Source organism: Populus trichocarpa, chromosome 6, assembly GCF_000002775.5.
Source record: "Populus trichocarpa isolate Nisqually-1 chromosome 6, P.trichocarpa_v4.1, whole genome shotgun sequence".
NCBI lineage: Eukaryota > Viridiplantae > Streptophyta > Magnoliopsida > Malpighiales > Salicaceae > Populus > Populus trichocarpa.
The window spans coordinates 24391449-24410463 of NC_037290.2; the positions used below are offsets into that span (position 1 = coordinate 24391449).

Consider the following 19015-nt stretch of genomic DNA (forward strand, 5'->3'; position numbering starts at 1 on the left):
TTGGCAAAACCAATGCTAAACTCCCTCAAAATCTCGTAACTTGTGTAGTAACTACCAAAAGGGATACTATTGCTAGCTAGTAGCTTAACTTGTCTAAAAGTTTGACAGTAAACGAAATCTTCTGGGTTGTGGTTGGGTTTGGCCTGGATTCATTGACTAGTTGAGACTTGATGGCTGTAATTGTGATGATAGAAAATAGTCCAAATGTTTGCATACACAGCCTCACAATTTTCTATGAACAGGGAAGCTTGTTGAAGAAGAGGAAGGAAACTTTGCATTGTGTCTCTCTTGTATTCTTACAGGTGTTGGAGGAAATCTTGTTTCATGGTTAGTTTTTCCCAGAAATGCAGTTTATGTTGGAGCTTCTGGAGCTGTTTTTGGACTTTTTGCCTTGTAAAGGTATCTGCAAGTAGTTTTTCAATTACTATCTTCAGAAACTTTTGACCTTCTTTTTGTTAAATTGTAGATAACCTGGGATTGGAGGAAGATTCTTGAATCCATGATGTAATTTGTATATTAATTCTTTATATGTTGGAGATTTGTGAATTGTATAGAATTTAAACTGATCAAATAACATAACATAGCAGCTTTCCCTTTTCCTGTTTAATAATTGTTATTTGATGATTTAATGAAAATCATCATGAAGAAAGGACGGCCATGATAAACAAAAACAGTATTTGGCTTTCCTCCAGTTCAAGAACACCGCTGTACAGGACTGCAAGCTGGCCATACAGACCAGGCTGTGCTTGAGGCAAATAACTGGTAACCTTGACCCAAATTTACAACTATGAGAAAGAGACATGTTTCTTGTGGCAAGCCATGAGCACTCCACTGGAAAACCATCCTCTCTCAACACCATCCTGCCTTTTCTAAGAGTTGCAGGAGACCCTTTATGGTCACTTGTAACTGTACTTGGTATCTGCAAGATATTGGAATACAGGACACCTGCTGTTTGATTTCGGTGCGGTTTCTCTAGGTTTCCTACTGGTATTTGTTTTTCCACTGTCTCTTTTTGACTGGTCATTTCCTTTCTGTTTATCGTAACAAGAATTCTACTTGCCTCTTGTGCCATTCCAGTAGCATGCCATGCTTCAGCAACAAGCAAGATGGTCGATTTCTCAGGCTGAACTTCAAATAGCATGATCGGTTCTTGATAGTGGCTGTTCCTGTTTGATTTTTGTTGGAGGTTCTAGCAAAAATTCTCTTTATCAAATTCTCCCGTGCAGGCAACACCTACTTGCACTGGAAACCGAACCCATTTGCGTATCACTGGAAACTGTAGACTCGAAGCTACATTGGCTTTTTGATTTTCTAAACCAATGTCACCCTCATCCCTCCTCTGTTGAAAACAAATACAAGCAACCCTCTCTCCTCCAGTGTCCATCTCGGCTAGAAGCAGGCTGCCCAGGCAGCAGACCCATTACCAAAAAATAGCGTACCAACTCCCACTCATATCTCTCATCTCCCTCTCGGTGCAAAGCACAACCTCCCAAACCAGCCTCCTTCATTTCAACTGTCACCACCACCGATAGCCTCCCTTCAAAACCCACGGTAGCAGCTCCTCACAGCAATATCCATGTGTTTATTCTCGGCTCATAAGATGTTGAAAGAGAAGAAACTAGAAAATGTACCTGGTTTGGGTTTTTGGGCATTGCTTTATCCTGGGAGGGAGATTTCACCAAGTCCTGGTGGATGAGCAGCCCCACCAGTGGATCCGCCAAGTTTCCTTCTCAGGAGAAGCTGGGTCGCCTTTTGCCGGGAACTCCTGGTGGATGAGCAGCCCCACCAGTGGACCCCAGGGTTGTTAAGTGAATTACTTGCCAAATTGATTAGGATTGCTTTCGAGAAGAACTGGAAATGGGGGTATTTCGAGGAGTTTGGACGTGCGCTTGAAACAGAAAATTTTGGCAAGTGGAAAAAAAGACTAAGAACTAAGAAGAACAATACTAAGAATACGAGAGCAAAGAAAGGAAAATAAAAGAAAATTTTATTTAACGTTCTTGACAGTGACAGCGTTAACGTTCCCTAACTCCTAAGCAAAGGCAGTCGACTAGAACAATAGCACAATCACATAATGCAAGAACAAGGTCATTATCTTCCTTTCCCGGAAAATAGCCAACCTCATCTCATTTCCCCGGAAACCATGGGAAAGAAAAACAAGAGAATGAGAAAAGCTTCCAACTTTATAACTAAAAATTAGGGAGAAATACCATTTAGTTGGTGGTCAATGGTAAGAACTTGGAATTATAAGATTTGCTTTCTCTGTGTGATTTCAGGTTCGAGCCATGTGGTTGCTCATATGATAACTACTAAAGACTTACATGGTCGTTAACTTCAGGGTTCGTGGAATCAGTTGAGATGCGTGCAAACTAACCCGGACATCCACGTTAAACTAAAAAAATATAATTAGAGAGAAATGTTGGAGTTGTGGAAATGGTACCAAAATTGCTTGGCTGTGCATCCAGTTAAGAAACAAGTGATTAGCTCAGGGTTTATTTGGGGATTTGGTGATATAGCTGCAAAATCCATCGCTCACCATACAGCCAAGAAATATCATCAAATCAAGGTATTTATTAGCATAATAACCTGTCATTCAAGAAAATCCTTTTTTTTTATTTGATGGTGTTTTTTTTTCCATCTGTTTTTGGATATTTTGCCTTGTTTTGGAAATGGGCATGTCTCAAGTTTTTGTCCTTTTGGCCACTTCTAGTAAGTGTTTTCTCTCATTTTCATGTATACAAGTCATTTCAAATTTGAATGGAAGTTATTTTCAGAAAATTTTATCTTGAAAATCGTGGATCCTGGAGTTAGCACTTCACTGCTACTGTCAAAAGATTTTTAATTGATGGGACTGCATATAGTACTCTTCCGCAGAGGTGTGTAAGTCATATGTCATGTGCTTCTTGTTAAACTGTTGCAGGTATGAAGGGTTGCCGATTTATTAGATCACGACTTCTAATGCGTCCAAATTCCTTGCGGTTTGTTGGTGCTAAAGTAGCAATTGATGGGTTCCTCTTTGGACCACTGGATCTGCTTGTATTTTTCAGTTACATGGGTTTTGCCACTGGAAAGAGCGTTCCCCAAATCAGGAAAGATTTGAAGAGGGACTTGATACCAGCTTTTGTTTTGGAAGGAGGTATACGGCCAATTGTTCGAGTTGCGAATTTCCGATTTGTACCTGTGAGGTATCAACTCTTGTATGTCAACTTCTTCTGCTTGTTGGATAGTTGTTTTCTGTCATGGCTTGAGTAGCAAGAGGATGCTCCTTGGAAGCAATGGTTGATATCTCTTCTCCCTTCCAAGGAGCAAAAAGATCTAGGTGGATGATTTCTTGTCTTCAAGTTCTTAATGTTTCATTCCGAGGCATAGTAATCATAGTGGGTGTACAGGTAAGAGAAAAGGGTTTCAAAAAAAGTAAATAAGGCTTAATCGGCAACTTCAAATTTTCATGCGAGCCATTCAGACAAGTCATAGGATTACTCTTTTGCTGTGCAGTTTTTGCTTCGAATACAAGGAAGCTTATATTGATTGTTTTCCCAACCCTGTCTTTTTTATTTCTTAAAATCAAAGACATCATTGGCACTTTTTTGGTTAGTGGTTTGGTGATTTTACGAGGTATGAAATCTTTAGAAACAGATGCTGATGGGATTCTATTTGCATTGCTGGAGTCTTCCCTACTTCTGGGGTCTTCTGTAAATTAACATTTGTAACTTGTGAAAAACAGGACCAACCGATTCTAGTGTTTGATGGAATGGATTCTCATTTCTAATCCCAACATGTTTCTGGAGACCGAACTTTTGAAGAAAAGTCACAAGTACCTAATGAAGCATTGCTCGAAAGTGTATTTGATACACTTAATTATATCTTGCTTTCCAGGTTTCTTCTTACCTGTAACAATACTTGGTGGCGTTCGAAAGTGACCGAACCGTACATGACTTGAACGACAACCTCATTCTTCTAATTGTTCATGCCCAGACTCGTAAAGAACATGTGTATCAGTAATCTGTATGTACATTCCAGTAGTAAGCTGTATGTAAAGCAATGAAGCTAACACGATTTTCCTCTAAAAGCGTGACTGGTAGAGAATCAAGAAAGAAAAAGGGCGTTACATTAGTCATCAAAACTCTCTCTAATAATTTGGTTATCTGCTGCTAGCCTCGCTACTTGAGCTAGATGGGTTAAGACCATACTCGCTGGTGGTTCCAGTGTTCCCACTGATGCCATCCTGCGTACTGCCCCTTGCCATGTTGAAACTCTTCATGTTCTCCTTGTATTGGTAGGTACTGGAACTTGAACTTATTGAAGAACCATATAGTGTGTTATTTCTTGGCCTGAATATTCCTGCATTGAGATCCTGTGCAGACATTCCGCCTTCCAAAGCATGAACAATCTGTTTGATATGAAACAACATTTTTTACGTTTCGAGAAGCATCACAGCTCAATAAAGTTTGGCATAGCAAGTATAGAACAATCGTTAAATGATAAGTCATCCGTGACCATAATTTTTTTGATCGATTTCATGTGGGTTGTGGACTCACGAGGAGGGCATTTTATGCACAAACTTACATTTGTGACTGGCCAGAGGTAATTCTTATATTGAACAGGATAAGGCAAAGAAGTTACCTGGCTCATTCGTGGTCGGATCCAGGATGAAGGGTGCACACAAGCAGCAGCACAAGCAACCATGCTAGCCATCTCACTGTTATTATACCGAGTCCCTAGTCGTGGATCGAGAAGAGCTTCAAAATTGCCATCTTCCAGAGCTTGAGTGAGTAAAGGCCTAGCCTGGAACACCAGTATAGTGGGAGGGAGTTTCCACAAGGTGATGTCAGAGTCAAGCTTACATAAACCAACGGGCATGTCCAGAAATTGAAAAGAAGATTCAAAAGCCATGTAGAAGGGAACTCACCCAGGCAACCAAGCTTTCATTCATTACCGATTCTGCGGGACTGATAGGTGGATGCCCAGTTATTAGCTCCAAAAGCACAACTCCATAGGAATAGACGTCTGATTTATCTGTTAGCTTGCCACTTAATGCATACTCTGGAGCCATGTAGCTGAAACCATAGCAAGCATTAGTGTTGAGGTTGAGGAAGAAAATGCAAGGTTTAGTAATGCACACTAAAAAATTTCAAAGAGAGCAGAGACAATTTAGTATGACCTGCAAACCAGCAGTGCATTCAAAGCAAAATGATTTTTTTTTTTAAAGAGAATGGTTTGCCTACTAGCAAATGGAGTTCTAGGCTTTGGACAAACTAGTGTAGAACCGAACCAATATAGTTGAACACTCAGACAAAAGCATGCGGAAGCCAGCTTAACTGATAACAATAGAAATTAAATACAAAAATCACATAGAAAATGCAAAGAAAATGGCCAAAACTCATCCCAAACAAACAAAAATATCTGAAGAGAATACATGGCCATACCCAAAAGTCCCCACCACTCTGGTGGAAATGTGAGTGCTGCTAGCACTGGCATCAGAAAAACTTTTGGCAAGTCCAAAGTCAGAAACCTGAACAAAATATGAAAGCATTAATCTATTAGTATGTGCAAGAAGATTCTTATTCTTTACCTCAAATATCATTAGACAAGATGATGAAAGGATCTCATTTCTTACCCTATGGAACCATGACTATAATAGGACCAGGTCTAAACTATTTATCTAGAAATATGAAACAAGTGGGATCACTTAATCAAAGGTGGTCTTGAACTCAAGTGCCCATGAGATGTTCCATGAAGTACTTAGAATAATATAGTAGTAACCTAGAATAGTTCATAGGTGAGCTTGAAAGCTAAATATCATGAACCAAAAGAATGATGAAATAAGAATTAGAAGTCCTACCTTTGCCTCAAAATTATGATCAAGGAGAATATTGGATGCCTTGATATCGCGATGAATGATTTTCGGATGACCTGCATGCAGGAATATTTCATTGGAAAATGTCAGTATTCACAAGCATAAGGATGTTCAAATTATTGATTTTTTATTTTTTTTAAAAGGCAGCATTTTACAGATATAAAAATTCCTTATGAACTCGAAATATTTTTACTCTGAGATAACTCCCCCCTGTTCATTCGGAAGAATGGGCAGCATTCATAAACAACTCCAAAATCTGGTAATGCTCCCTTTATACTATCTATTACTCAAATTTATTCCTTTGAAGATAAAGCAATTCAATATAGAAAAAAAAAATGCTGAGGCGAAGGGAGGGTGGCTGGGTTGGGGGAGATCAGAAGAAGAGAGCATCCAAGAAAACTTACAATCTTCATGCAGATATGCTAGTCCTTTTGCAGACCCTATAGCAATTTTCAATCTGGTTTCCCACTCTAGAACAGGCTGCCCAGTTCCTGCAATGTGCAATTCTTACAATGAACATCTAACAATGAAATAACTCGCATATCAGATCCATTTTTGTAATAAAGTGTTGATTAGATCGAAATCTTACCGTGCAAGTGAAACTCCAAAGTGTTGTTTGAAACAAACTCATAAACAAGCAGTCTAGCAGAACCATTAATGCAATATCCTACCAATGAAACAAGATGTTTATGATGCACCCGACTAATGATCTCAACTTCTGCCTGAAACTCGCGCTCACCCTGATTACTTCCCTCCTTCAGCTGCTTAACTGCAATTTCCTTCCCGCAAGGAAAGAACCCCTTGTGAACATAGCCAAAACCACCTTGTCCAAGAAGGTTGGCATCTGAGAATCCATTAGTGGCAACCACTAGTTCATCATATGTGCAAGTTCCATTCGAAAAACTGATGGCAACATCAGGAGGACCTTGATGTGGCAATGCATTCGCAGTCCATGGTGAATTTATGGAACGAGAACGTGTGTTGCTGGTTGAAGGAGATGGCAGAAAGGTCTTTGTTTGCACAGTGATAACACAATCCCCTGACTGAAAACACTTCATTTCAGAATGGTGGACGTGAGCATTTTTATTGTTATCTAGGAATGCAAACAAAAGGACTGGTTAGTAAACCAGATCATATACCCTTTAAAGGACTCATGCAATAAATTGGGAATATCGTGAATTCTTAGCATTTCTATTGATTCTGAAAATTAATTTCAAGGAAGAGAAAGGGCTAATTGCGAAGTATTGGTGAGCCAGTTTTAAATCTTTACCTGTTGGGGCCAAGATTTTTGATGTATTGTAATGCTCTTGGGTGCTGTGGTTTCTCCTTCTCTTATCTTTGCAACAGATAAATAAAAGGCCAAGCACAAGTAGCAAAAACACCCCACCAAAAGCACATGCAACAACGAGCCCTGTTGATATATGAAACTGTTTTGAGCTCATGGGCAGACTTCCTTTTGCTAATGGGAGTAATGGTGGTGAAGATACCATAGATTTGGGTGGTGGTGGAGGTGGAGGTGGCGTCAATGCGAGTGATGGAGGTGAAGATACCATAGATGTGGGTAGTGGTGGAGGTGGCGTCAATGCGAGTGATGGTGGTGCTGGTGGGTAACTAGGCCTTGTCAGAGGAGGCATAATGGGTGTCGGTGTTGCTGGAGCTGGAGGAGCAGGTTTTGGTGGAGATGGAGGTGGCCAAGAAGTTGATGGTTGCTGAGATGGTGGACTTGTTGGCAGAGGAGGAGAAGGTAGTGGTGGTTGGGGTAGTGATGGTCTCGTTGGCAATGGTGGTGGAGAAGTAACTGATGGTATTTGAGGCTCAGGAAGCAATGTTGGAGGAGGTACTGGAATTATAGGATTGGTAGAAGCCTCGGGTGGTGGAGCTAGCTCCACAGGTGGTGGTGTTGAGGCAACTGGGGGTGATAAAACTGGAATTGTCATTGGTGGTGGCGATAGGACTGGAGTCAGCGGAGGAGGTGTTGGATTGGAAACAGGAGGGATTGCAGGTGGCAACACCACCACCACAGGAGATGGTGGGGAAGCAAATGGTGCTATTTGCGGGATTGTTGGTGGACTAGTATTATCCATCCCTGCTGGTGGTTGTGATGGTGGCAAAGGCTGTGAAGTGGCCGCCGGAGAATCCACCGGTGCCGGTGACTCTAATGGTGTTGATGACATTATAAAACTTTATCCCTTGGAATATTAGTGGACGTCTCTTTTAGTACATAGCATGCAATATAGTAGATCAATCAACCCACAATTTAGTTAGTGGGATTCATAGCTGTATTCCTTTATGTGGTGAATTTCTCTAATCAAATGGTTAAGCGCAGAAGTGTTGTTCAGTTTTATTATTATACTGACAGTTGCAGTTAGAATCCTGCTCGTGAACAACTAATTTATGAGCAGCAATCCGGGCAGCAGTTAGTTTTAGTCACAAACTCCAACACCTATCAAACAAAACAAGAGTTAACACTCGAGAAGGTCTGATCTGTATAATGGTCCTAGCCACTGTGGGGCTAGTAGTTTTTGTGTAAAATACAAAAACTTTTGTGCTTTTGTAGACTATTAGCTCTAGGCAGCTAGCCACCATATAACTCGTTGTCTTTTGCGTATGGTCATGGTCATGCCCCATTAGAACACTTGTTCACATGAATAAGATGCTAGACAATGGGAACTGGGAAGTACAATCCTATTGTAATTTGATTGGTATAATATCAAACTGTGAACATAAACAAAGTCGAGCAACCATGCTTAAATTCCTCTCAGATAACAACATATGGCAGAGATTTGCCGATTAAAATGGCAGCGTAAGCAGGGGACACAACCATTAATCTGTAAAGAAAAACCTCGTCTTCCAAGAAAAAGGTTTTAGAGAGTGTTATCTGATTATATATCTCACTCCATGGCTTGAGTTTAAAAAAAAATAGTGCAGGCATGGTCCACTGAATGCAAGAGCATAAATGGAATCCACCGAACTACTCGGGTTTCTCCAGGAGGCTACTCGGCATCAATCTTCAGAAAATGGAGGAACTAATTAATGTCAACCTATTAGAGGATCTCATATGCCAACAGCATATCCTTAAATCACATCTTGCGAACCTGTTTTGGCAAATTCAACCCTTGAAACTTCAGTGCTAAATAGACTTCATCATTCAATTGAGCCTGTAATATCCTACCAAGTTAACAGCTTAACAGAGCCCATCTGAATTTGTTAGAGCTTAGCATCAAAAGCCAGGACACTATACTCCTGCCAATTTCATATCCTCCATCAGTAAATTCAATTTCTCCATCAATCCAACTCTTCTGTAACCAGCAACTAACAAATCATAAGTTGATCTAGTGAGCTTATAGTAGCTCTTAATATGTTCCAGAAACAAGTCTAGCCTCTCATAAGCCTCTTGCCTGAAGTAGGAAGAGATAACCTTCTCAACATCACTTGGACTTTTAAATGACATCCCCTGACTCATCATCCTCCCAACAGAGAATTCAACATCATCCAACTTATCCAGCATGGCGTAGAATCTTATAATCCCACAGTGCAGCTGCAATAATGCTTCACCAACCTGATTGAACTCCATTAACATTTCGAGTAGCATCTCCATTTCATCCACTTTCCCAAGCTCAGAATACAGCCTGACAACATTTTCAATCATATTCCCATTGATCTCAAACTTACATTCCAGCAAAAAATTTAAAAACTCTTTAACTTTATCACAGCTTCCCCGTTTGCAATGCCCTTCCAGCACCCATTCCATTATGTGTAAACTAGGCATAATTCCCAAGGACATCATCTCTTCATATAGTCTATCAGCAGTATCAAAATCTCTAGCCTTAACACAACCAGAAATAAGACACTCATAGTTTTGTAAACTAGCAGAGAAACCAGCAGCCCTTTTCCCCACAAACCATGCTTGCATTTTATTAACATCTCTTAAATTCGAAAACCCTGCTACAAACTTGTCATAAGTTTCAGAATTAGGTTTATAGCTCTCGGAATTCTCCATTATCTCGAACAAGCTAAGAGCTGTTATCACATTGCTTGATAACAAGCAAGCATATAAAAGAGAATTGAAAACTGAAGTTGTGGGTTTAATTCCACGAGCCTCCATCGAAGCAAACACGTGCATTGCAAGCGACACATTTTGAATCTTTCCACAAAGAGATATTAAACTGGAGTATTCATCATGATCTATCTCATTATCATCAAGCATTCTCCCCAATCTCCATTCTAAAACCTGATTAATCAAACAAAAAAGAAAAAAATAAGCAACCTCTCCTTTATCTACTAAAGAAATTGAGCAAAAATCATAACTTTATAACTCTTAACAACTCAATTCAACCAAACTTTCAGTTCTGTAATAAGCTGAACTTTACGAAAAATAATTCTAAAAGAAATTCCAAACTCTTCCAAAAATGAATTTCTTTAAAACCATCAGTCAAAATTTCAACGACAAATTGAATATTATGATACTTAACCATTTAATCAAGCTCAAATTCTTTGACTTTATATAAAAGAAATAACCAAACTTTTTTGTATTTCTCTACTCTTTAGTCTTTAATTCTTCTTGAGCTTGCTATACGACCCAAGAACAGAACCAATCACTCATTTTTCTCTACCAAAAAAAAAACAAGAAAAACCCATATTCCCATTTCCACTGTTTTTCTTTCTCACCTGTCATTTCTTACATTTTACAAGAAGACAAGAAAAAAAATGAAAAGAGAAAGTGAGAGTAATCACCAAGTGTGCTTTCTCAGGAGAGGAAGATCTGAGATTGGTAATGAGAGGATCCCATGAAAGTTGAGAACTTTTGAGATTAAAACTGTGGTCTGAATCAAGTGTAATTATGATTTTGGAGGTTGGTGTTTGAAGCAACTTTGAAAGAAGAGGATCAGAAGAAGAAGCGGTGGAAAAGGAGTGCTGGGCTTGGAATGGAATTGGAAATAATAATTGAATAATTTGAGGGATTCTTGAACCTCGTTTAGCTAATGATGGAACTCCCCTGAGTACCAACGCCATGGTTTCTACATTATTTCTCAGGTTCAAGTTGCCAAAGTACTTGTATTTTGCAGTCCCAGTAGAGTTAACAGTAGACGACATGTCGTTGATGCGTGACGTGTGGTTTATTTACACCTACGGGTATTCAAGTACTCCCACATTTTTTATACTGTTACGCTAAATTGTAAAATATCCCTGAAATAAATATTTTGTTTAACAAAAATAAATTCTGATTTTGCACGCTAAACTTTAAGATTTCTTGAATTTATTCCTGTATAATAGAAATTGACAGGAAATCTTAAAAATCCTCTTGATTTCTCTTTCTTTCGATTTAGGTGGTTGATGTACTTTAATTTTTTTTTTTAATTAACATGAGTGTTCAGATCAATTTACATGTATCTTGATTAATTCTATAAATTTTAAAATTAATGATTCAGTAATAATCATAAAATTTATAAAAATTAAATTGATAATTTTAAAAAATTAAATTAACCAGTAAACTATACCCTCGTAAGTTACCTCATAAGTTTGAATACTTTAATACTTTTTATTAGCATAGAAAGAGAGAGGAGTCAGAAGAATGTTATGGGTTGTTTCATTATTTTATTAATAGAATCCTAATAAAAATGGCAAATTAAAAAAAAATTAAAACTTTAGGATGTAAAATCAAGGTTTTTTTTTAGAGATATTATTTTATTTAAGTTCAGGAAAATATATTACAATTAAACGTACTACTAGGGGTGATTATTTTCGGTTTGGTTCAGTTTTTATCAAAAAAAATAACCAAATCAAAAAAAAATTTAAAAAAAAAACCAAAACCGGGTCAAACCGACCGGTTTCGGTTCGGTTTGGTTTTTTAGGGAAAAAACCGGTTCAAACCGGTTTGGCTCAGGTTTTCCGGTTTTGGCTCGGTTTTTTATGGTTTTGGCTCGGTTTTTCGGTTTGGCTCGGTTTTCCGGTTTGGCTCGGTTTTTTTCGGTTTCGGTTTGATTTGGTTTTTTGCTTATAAAACCGAAACCGAACCGAACTTGTTGGTTTTTTCAAAATTTTAATCAGTTTAAACGGTTTTTTTTTCGGTTCGGTTTTTTCAGTTATTTTTTTTTCGGTTTTCTCGGTTTAATCGGTTTTTCAGTTTTTTTGCTCATCCCTACGTACTACCGAATTACTCACTAAATAATCTTGTGTGTATGTATTAACAATTTTATTCAATAAAGAATTAATAAAAATAACTTTTATATTAATTTTTAATTTTTATTCGTTTTTTTTTTTTTACTTATTAAGTACCAAGTACTTAATTTATCTCACAGGCTGTCCTGAGTGGAATAGCCTCTAATCATTTATAAATGCAGCAAAAAAAATTGGAAAAAGTAGTTAGTGTTTGAAAGTGTAGTTGTACCCGTGTTTTTAAAAAAATTAATTTTTATTAAAAATTAATTTTTTGTATATTTTAAATCGTTTCGATGTGCTGATATCAAAAAAAATTAAAGATAAAAAAATATTATTTTAATTTATTTCAATACAAAAATATTTTAAAAAATAACTACAACCACACTCTCATGCAAGAATGTCCGGCAGAACCTTGAAGAATTAATTCTAAATAATTGTCGGGAATACCTTACAGAACCAAAAACAAATCTATCGCCACCATCATCGTTTGGCAGCATTTACAGCATATACGTGTAATGCGTGAGCTAAAATGAAGTATTTTAGCATTTTCATGATGTTTAGAATATCTATGAAAAAATAAAATCATTTCTTTGAGCTGGATTTTATTCCATAGTTTGTGCATGATATGATCGGAAAGGAATGTGTAGAGGTGGCAGCTCTTGTCATTGCTCTTTGATATTTGGCTTAGAAGATTATTTGTGTTTTTATGTTATAAAGAGCGAAAATTAAGACCTCACATTATTGTTAAATTAGTTTGAATAAACTCTCATTAATATCATGCTGCAAAATAACCATATGATAAATTCAAGCTTGACCTGCCCTGCTCAGTAGTCACCGGTCAGAACTCAGAATACGGTGGTTGCCAACAAAAACCATACCAGACTGGTTTTTTCTTTCTAACTATATCTTAACAAACAGCTATTGCCAAACAAGGAATGCTAGGTCCAAAGCTGGCTCCATTCCATGGTTCCGTTCCCACCCCACATTCTTGTCTACCCTCATTCCAGGGGCCACCAGTTTAGGATTGCTCAAGGGAGGGGGAGGGGGAGACTACAGTGGCAACTAAGATTACAGACACATCTTGATCACAAAGAATAGCTTCACGATGTTAACAGGCACCCAGAAATTACAATGACTTTTGTCCCTAATTTGCTTCTTACACAAAAAAAAACCCTATGGAAGCTCAATCACATCGGAGTGAAAAAGAAAAGGGCAACCCAGTAACACAATCAATACAACAATTACCATGGTTCTATAAAATGTTGAGCAACTGAAATGGAGTTTAAGCAAACAAAAATATGTGACAAGAAAAATCAAAAAGGAAGAACTCTTTGTTTTCGATCTCATTGTACACTCATCTACAGCAGTCCAATAATTTTTTTTTTCTCCTCATTATTTCATTTTTCACTTTTCAATCTTCCTTGCAGAAACAAGAAAAAAAAAGCCCTACCTACTGGGAGCTCGAGTGAAAAAACTGTGGACATTCATGATGTGCCAAACCTGGACAATGCTGACTGGAACAAAGTAGAGAATGCTTGAGACATGCTCTGATCATCAGCTTTGATAGTTATTTGTGTTTTAGCTGATGATGTGTTGATTTTACACTCTATAAGAAAGATCGATGACTCTTCTGCTTTTTGAGCAAAGAAGAAAAACTTCAAGTTGGGTGATTGACCGCCAGATGCAATACATTGGATGGAATGGCCTTGCATATGCCAGAGAAGGGCCTGAGGTGTTGTTAATGCTGCAGCTCCTTGAGGACTTACAGAGAGTTCCTGTAACAATGATCGATCCATCACAAAGATGAGTGCAAGTCCAGTGGGGCTAACTGTAAATAAGTAAGCTAACTGTAAATAAGTAAGCCTACGCATAATGAATCAGAAAGCTATCTCATTCTATCCATAAGTTTCAATACCACAACTTTTACCCCACAAGTCTTGACTTATACTCGGAGCTGGAGACAGAAAAATGAATTCAAGCATTTTCATAAACATAAAGCAAACCTCTGATAAACATATTGGTAGTTGACGCCATTTTTGCTGAAAAGTGCCAGGATCAAGGACAGCTCCGGCATTAAGCTTCAAAGAAGGAGGTGAAGGAGCAGGTGTAGGAGCAGGAGCTGCAGGTAGACCTAAACCAAGTAGATCATCAATGGCCAAGCTAGATTGTGGACTCAGGCCAGCTGCTGCAGGGTTTGAAATTGGCAACTCTGGTTGTACTTGTGTAGCAGTAGATAGCAATGAAGTGTCATATAAAGGAGCTGTGTATGCAGAACCATTGGTACCAGAACCTCTGCTTTCTTCCTTCTCGGAAGTACCTAGAAGCAGATCCTTGTCATTTGCCTCGACTACATGAACTGGAACATCAGATTCTGTCCTGATAGCTAAATTGCCCAGCTCATCTGAAAACTCAAATGGTCCTCGGTGTTCCTTATCAGTGAACATGTATGAGGGCTGCAAGATTTTTTTAATGTCAGTTAATTCAGAACATATCTTGAAACAATTTCAGCTGTTCTACAGAGATACCGGCCAAAAGCAGAAATATGAGGATGGTAATAATGCATGTGGGTTGTAACTAGTGGAACAAAATTTTGTTGAAGTGATTTCAATCGAGCACAATTCAATATCTTTTTGACAATAAAAAAAGCTAGAATATACTAGTAGGAAGGTTTGTTACGTTGTTGAGGTGCTGTTAGATTGTTACAAGAACTGCTTTCTTGATTCTTAATGACTCTGGCACAATCTGAACGTGTGTTTTGAGTATCAGTCTGACACCAGCCTACTCCTCTAAACCTATTTCTTCTTTCTGATCTCTAGACCTTCTTTCAGGTGCCCCCCACCCCCCCCCCCCCCCAACAAAAACTTCAAAACAATTCTAAAGGATAATGGCAATGGGTAACCAAGAAGTAAGGATGAGTTAATTAAGTACCAAGGGTACCAAACAGCAGTTACCTTCTGGTACACAACAGAGAGGCTATTAAATTCATCAAAAATGCGGTCTTTGACTTCACTGCTCTGAGTATCAGCAAAGACAGAAACAGCTTGCTTTGGAGGATTCACAACACGTTCTGCAACTGTTACATTGTGTTGCAATAACCTGTAGTAGAACAAGGCCCTGTCATGAACATCCTGCAGCCAAATGTGAATTAAATTGAATATTTGAATAAAAACTAACTATTATTAAAACTAAGATAAACAAAACAGGTTGATCCATAAAAAACAAAAATTGGGAGGGTGAAATACTGATCAACCCACACCTGGTGAAAATCAGCAAGACCTGAAGCCAATGCAGCTCCTAATGCTTTCTGAGTCTCAGGTGGCCTCTTGAAAAAACACTTCATTACTGCCGTGAGAAGATGTAAACGGACCTGCACAATTTGATAACTCATTACTTACATGGTGAACAGTATTTTGTTATTCTAATGAAAATGTTTTGCTATGAGCAAAAGCCAGACAAACTCAATCACAGCCATGGATGTGGAAGATTAGGCAAATCATGCCCCTTGTTCTGTATAATGAAAAATCTCATGTCCAATGAGAAAAACAAATGCCAGATGCTAAGATCACTTAGCCAAAGACGTGTGTGAAGACAAGGGGAAAAAACACAGCAAGCCAAGGATAACTTGAGCAAATTTAATTACCTCTGCAGAATGCTCTTCATCCCAATTCTCAGTTAAATTCTCTAGGATATAAGGAGCATCACTCATGTCTTGAGAATATTCCCCTAGCATCCATATAAGAGCAGCTTTGGCCTTCGGTTCTTGAACATTCTGGCTGCTGATATTCCCAACAACTGCAATGCAATCATGACTCCACTGAGGGTATTTCCTTAGAAGATCTTTAACAAGAACCTGAATATCAAAACCCAGCATGTAAATCTGATGCTCATAGTTAAAGTCAAACAAGGGATAGCTGTTTATTTGACTGCATTATGTATTTTCTCAAGGAATCTATAAAGCAGTATGCAGGTGTTTATAGTCTTAACATTGGATAATTGAACCTCCGAAGATTAGTTTCTTACCAGAGCTTCAGCAGTCACATAGTCCTTTTCCATTTCCAGAAACTGAAGAAGCCTATCAACAATAGCATTCACATCATACTGCTGCAGTGCTATTTTTCCAACGGCCCGAATTGACTCTCTTGCAATAGGAATATCAACATTGGCAGCATATTCACACAGCTCGGTCACTGAAATTGACTCAATGAGGACATGCATCAGTCAAACATGTGGAAAGAATATAGAATTGCCCATTCAAATCTTGCCACATAGGCTGCAAAATGACACTGAAAATTTACACTCACCAATTTCATAAGTACTGCTCTCATTTGCAACTGCAGTCAACATTTCAAGCTTCAGCTTTTTGACATAAGATGGCTCATTGTACTGGCAATAGAAGTGTTTGTAGTCTGAGGAAAATACATATGGTGCACGCATCACCAAGAGATGGAGGTGGCTTAAAACAGCATATGATTGCTCTGGACTTCCAGAACTCACTAGGGTAAGCAGCGGGGCTTTAATACGTTCATATACCTGATCAACAAAATCTTTCATTAGTAAAACATTGGTCTGGTAAAGGTTACCAAAGTAATATTATAAGGCATGATCATTCCAAGACAATAAAAGTTGGAGTGACATTACAGCCACAATGATTCTTTTAAAATAATCAGATTTGCTGCCCCATAAAAAGTCTGACTTTTGATAATAGGCTGGACCTAAAGTACCTGACTGCTTTGGAAAATAGCTATCAAGTAGTAGAAATGCTATTAGGATAAAGAAGGGAACTCAAAGAAGAACCGTGCAACGGATACCCAATGTGAATTGTTAATATTTCACAGCTATGAATCAAAACACTTTCACAGTTATTCATCAAGGCAATCTGGGGTGATTTAACATGGTCGATCATGTTCTACATACCTAGCTAGATGATGTTTTTATTTCTGATTCCTGAACTAAAGCCGGGACGATCATGTTCTACATAACTAGCTAGATGATGTTTTTATTTCTGATTCCTGAACTAAAGCTGGGACGACACACAATAACTTAAATTCTTGAATTCTGCGTATCTACACCATGACAAAACCATATGCATTCTATTTATTATGGGGATTAGGGCCTTCATAGATATTGCATTACAGATGAATTCAAACAAAGAGATTCACATAAAAATATTCTGTGTTAATAAAGTAATAACATTTACCAAGTTTCCTAACAATGAAAACTCACTCCTGTGATTACATACATGCAAGGTATTTACTGTTAAAAAAACTCATAACTGTACAGTTTTCCTGCTCTTTAAAATAAATAATTTGGGAGTAAAAGGATTTTTCAGTAGCACCTGCTGGTGAACATCAGTCATAGATAATGTCATATGTAGAAACACTTTAGCGGTTGCCAAAACAACAGCACCATTCGCATGCTGAAGCCTATCTTCAAGAAGATTCATGATATCAAATATCTCATTACTATCTGCGGGCACATATTTCACAGCCAAATCAAGCACAAGACATTGCGCCCATTCACTGAACTCCTTAATCCTGCCATCAAAAAACACATCAAGAATTTACCAAAATTGTTATAATGAAAACACAACCTCTCAAGCAACGAACACAATATAATCAGGCATTTAAATGAATTCTCAATAAAACATACCGATTCAAAAAGTAATATATAACCGGCTTGCTAAGCAAAGCCTCCCTCTCCTTTAACGCTTCCTCTGACGTGCTAGCTTCCCCATTCCAAATTTCTTGCAATGCCAATAAACAATTTGCAACAACCTAACAACAAACCCCCAAAAAATCAACACAACACAACACAACGCGGCAATCACATTAAACCTGATCACTTCTAGTTTATCAAAACGAAAACAACAATTTCACCTGAGCATCTTGATCATTGAGCAACAAATGCTTCAAAACCGCGGGAAAATCAGCATCAATGCAAGTAGTCACGGAAATATGATACAATTTAAGAACACCAATAACCGCGACAATTCTAACATAACTATTGTTATCTTTCAACCCAGCATTCAACGGTCCAACTAAATACTCAACTAAATTCGCAACGTTAAGAGAACCCAAGCTCCGTAATGCAAGTCCTCTAATCATTGGATCTTCATCTTTACAGTCTCTTTGCAAGAAATTAATCGTTAATAAAGCTAAATCAGGATTAACTTTCGCGTAATTACCAACATATAAATAACACATCTTTTTCAACACTATATCTGATGTTGCTGAGCACATAACCATTTCACCGAATACAGACGACACGTCGATTCCGATGGTCATGTATGATATTACTTTTTTGAATAGTTCGCGTTTCGAATCGTCAACGCCGGGGAGTCGACTTCCGGCGAGTTGTCGGAGTTGCGATTTTAAATCGGTGACTTCGCTTTTTCTGTATCGAAAAAAAAATGAAATATTAGGAGTGGTGGCGATTTTGTAATTTTAAGAGATGAGTTTTTACACTTACCCGGACGGTTGTGATGGCGACGGAGATCGGTTAGTTTGGGCCGGAGGAGCCATGCCGAAGTTCTGTGCGGTTTGTACAGTGAGATCGAGTAGGGAAGGAGAGATCTGACGAAGTGAAAAAAGCAGAGGGAGACACCGAGACAGTGAGAAGAATTAATTAGAGGAATTCGTGTCCGGGCTGAGGTGGCTGTGGCTTATTGGTCTGTTGTCTGGATATTTACGGAGAACTTTTGGCTGATTAGTGATGAGTACAGTTGCTAAAACGATGACGTTACAGCTTAATTCCCTTTTCTTTTTGTATAATTGGGAATAGATATAAAGGAATTAAATTAAGGGTGCTAATAGATATTTTTTTAAATTTTATTTTTATATTAGCATATAGAATAATATGAATATATTAAAAAACTAATTTCAAATAAAAAATAATATTTTTAAAATACAAAAATAAAGAAGTTATTGGAAATTTGGAACATAAACAATTTGCTTTATCTCAAAAAATCTTGATTTAAAGTTTTGATAATATTTTGATATA

General features: G+C 38.0%; 4 protein-coding genes across 6 annotated transcripts; 1 reads left to right on the forward strand and 3 right to left on the reverse strand.

The window, feature by feature from the left end:
- Positions 1–2032: 2032 nt before the first annotated feature.
- Positions 2033–3752, forward strand: LOC18100672 (protein sym-1). Of its 3 annotated transcripts, XM_024604624.2 has the most exons (3): positions 2575–2709; positions 2921–3185; positions 3725–3752. In XM_024604624.2, exons 1-3 carry the CDS (start codon positions 2670–2672, stop codon positions 3738–3740), a joined length of 321 nt encoding a protein of 106 aa, XP_024460392.1. In that variant the 5' UTR covers positions 2575–2669; the 3' UTR covers positions 3741–3752. The 3 variants fall into 3 exon arrangements, 2 of the variants coding, with proteins under 2 accessions (XP_024460392.1, XP_024460391.1); XR_002982673.2 differs by lacking the exon at positions 2575–2709 and adding an exon at positions 2033–2566 and having other exon boundaries at positions 2921–3752; XM_024604623.2 differs by having other exon boundaries at positions 2921–3752.
- Positions 3753–3993: 241 nt separating this feature from the next.
- On the reverse strand, positions 3994–8382 carry LOC7471545 (proline-rich receptor-like protein kinase PERK1). The gene is made up of 8 exons (XM_002309530.3): positions 7128–8382; positions 6447–6950; positions 6262–6348; positions 5843–5913; positions 5427–5512; positions 4910–5057; positions 4624–4785; positions 3994–4390 (listed from the first exon to the last, which is right to left on the reverse strand). The coding sequence occupies exons 1-8, from the start codon at positions 8029–8031 to the stop codon at positions 4142–4144; spliced, it is 2211 nt and encodes a 736-aa protein (XP_002309566.2). The 5' UTR covers positions 8032–8382; the 3' UTR covers positions 3994–4141.
- Positions 8383–8581: 199 nt separating this feature from the next.
- LOC7495719 (pentatricopeptide repeat-containing protein At2g30780) lies at positions 8582–10963 on the reverse strand. Its single transcript, XM_002309531.4, has 2 exons — positions 10592–10963; positions 8582–10088 (listed from the first exon to the last, which is right to left on the reverse strand). Exons 1-2 carry the CDS (start codon positions 10949–10951, stop codon positions 9093–9095), a joined length of 1356 nt encoding a protein of 451 aa, XP_002309567.2. The 5' UTR covers positions 10952–10963; the 3' UTR covers positions 8582–9092.
- A 2286-nt stretch (positions 10964–13249) lies between these two features.
- LOC7495720 (beta-adaptin-like protein A) lies at positions 13250–18661 on the reverse strand. The gene is made up of 11 exons (XM_002309532.4): positions 18485–18661; positions 17893–18409; positions 17666–17790; positions 17352–17550; positions 16318–16546; positions 16037–16203; positions 15657–15866; positions 15273–15383; positions 14968–15144; positions 14020–14469; positions 13250–13791 (listed from the first exon to the last, which is right to left on the reverse strand). The coding sequence occupies exons 1-11, from the start codon at positions 18535–18537 to the stop codon at positions 13501–13503; spliced, it is 2529 nt and encodes an 842-aa protein (XP_002309568.1). The 5' UTR covers positions 18538–18661; the 3' UTR covers positions 13250–13500.
- Between the last annotated feature and the right edge of the window lie 354 nt (positions 18662–19015).

Coding starts and splice junctions, on each gene's coding strand:
- LOC7495719 (XM_002309531.4), bottom strand. CDS start 10,951: ATGTCGTCTACTGTTAACTCTACTGGGACTGCAAAATACAAGTACTTT. Junction 10,089..10,591: donor CTCCTGAGAAAGCACACTTG/GTGATTACTCTC, acceptor TTGATTAATCAG/GTTTTAGAATGGAGATTGGG.
- LOC7495720 (XM_002309532.4), bottom strand. CDS start 18,537: ATGGCTCCTCCGGCCCAAACTAACCGATCTCCGTCGCCATCACAACCG. Junction 16,204..16,317: donor GAGCAGTACTTATGAAATTG/GTGAGTGTAAAT, acceptor AGTCAATTTCAG/TGACCGAGCTGTGTGAATAT. Junction 15,867..16,036: donor ATGTGACTGCTGAAGCTCTG/GTAAGAAACTAA, acceptor TTTGATATTCAG/GTTCTTGTTAAAGATCTTCT.
- LOC7471545 (XM_002309530.3), bottom strand. CDS start 8,031: ATGTCATCAACACCATTAGAGTCACCGGCACCGGTGGATTCTCCGGCG. Junction 6,349..6,446: donor TTTGGAGTTTCACTTGCACG/GTAAGATTTCGA, acceptor TGCACATTGCAG/GAACTGGGCAGCCTGTTCTA. Junction 5,914..6,261: donor AGCATATCTGCATGAAGATT/GTAAGTTTTCTT, acceptor TCCTGCATGCAG/GTCATCCGAAAATCATTCAT.
- LOC18100672 (XM_024604623.2), top strand. CDS start 2,670: ATGGGCATGTCTCAAGTTTTTGTCCTTTTGGCCACTTCTA. Junction 2,710..2,920: donor TGTCCTTTTGGCCACTTCTA/GTAAGTGTTTTC, acceptor AAACTGTTGCAG/GTATGAAGGGTTGCCGATTT.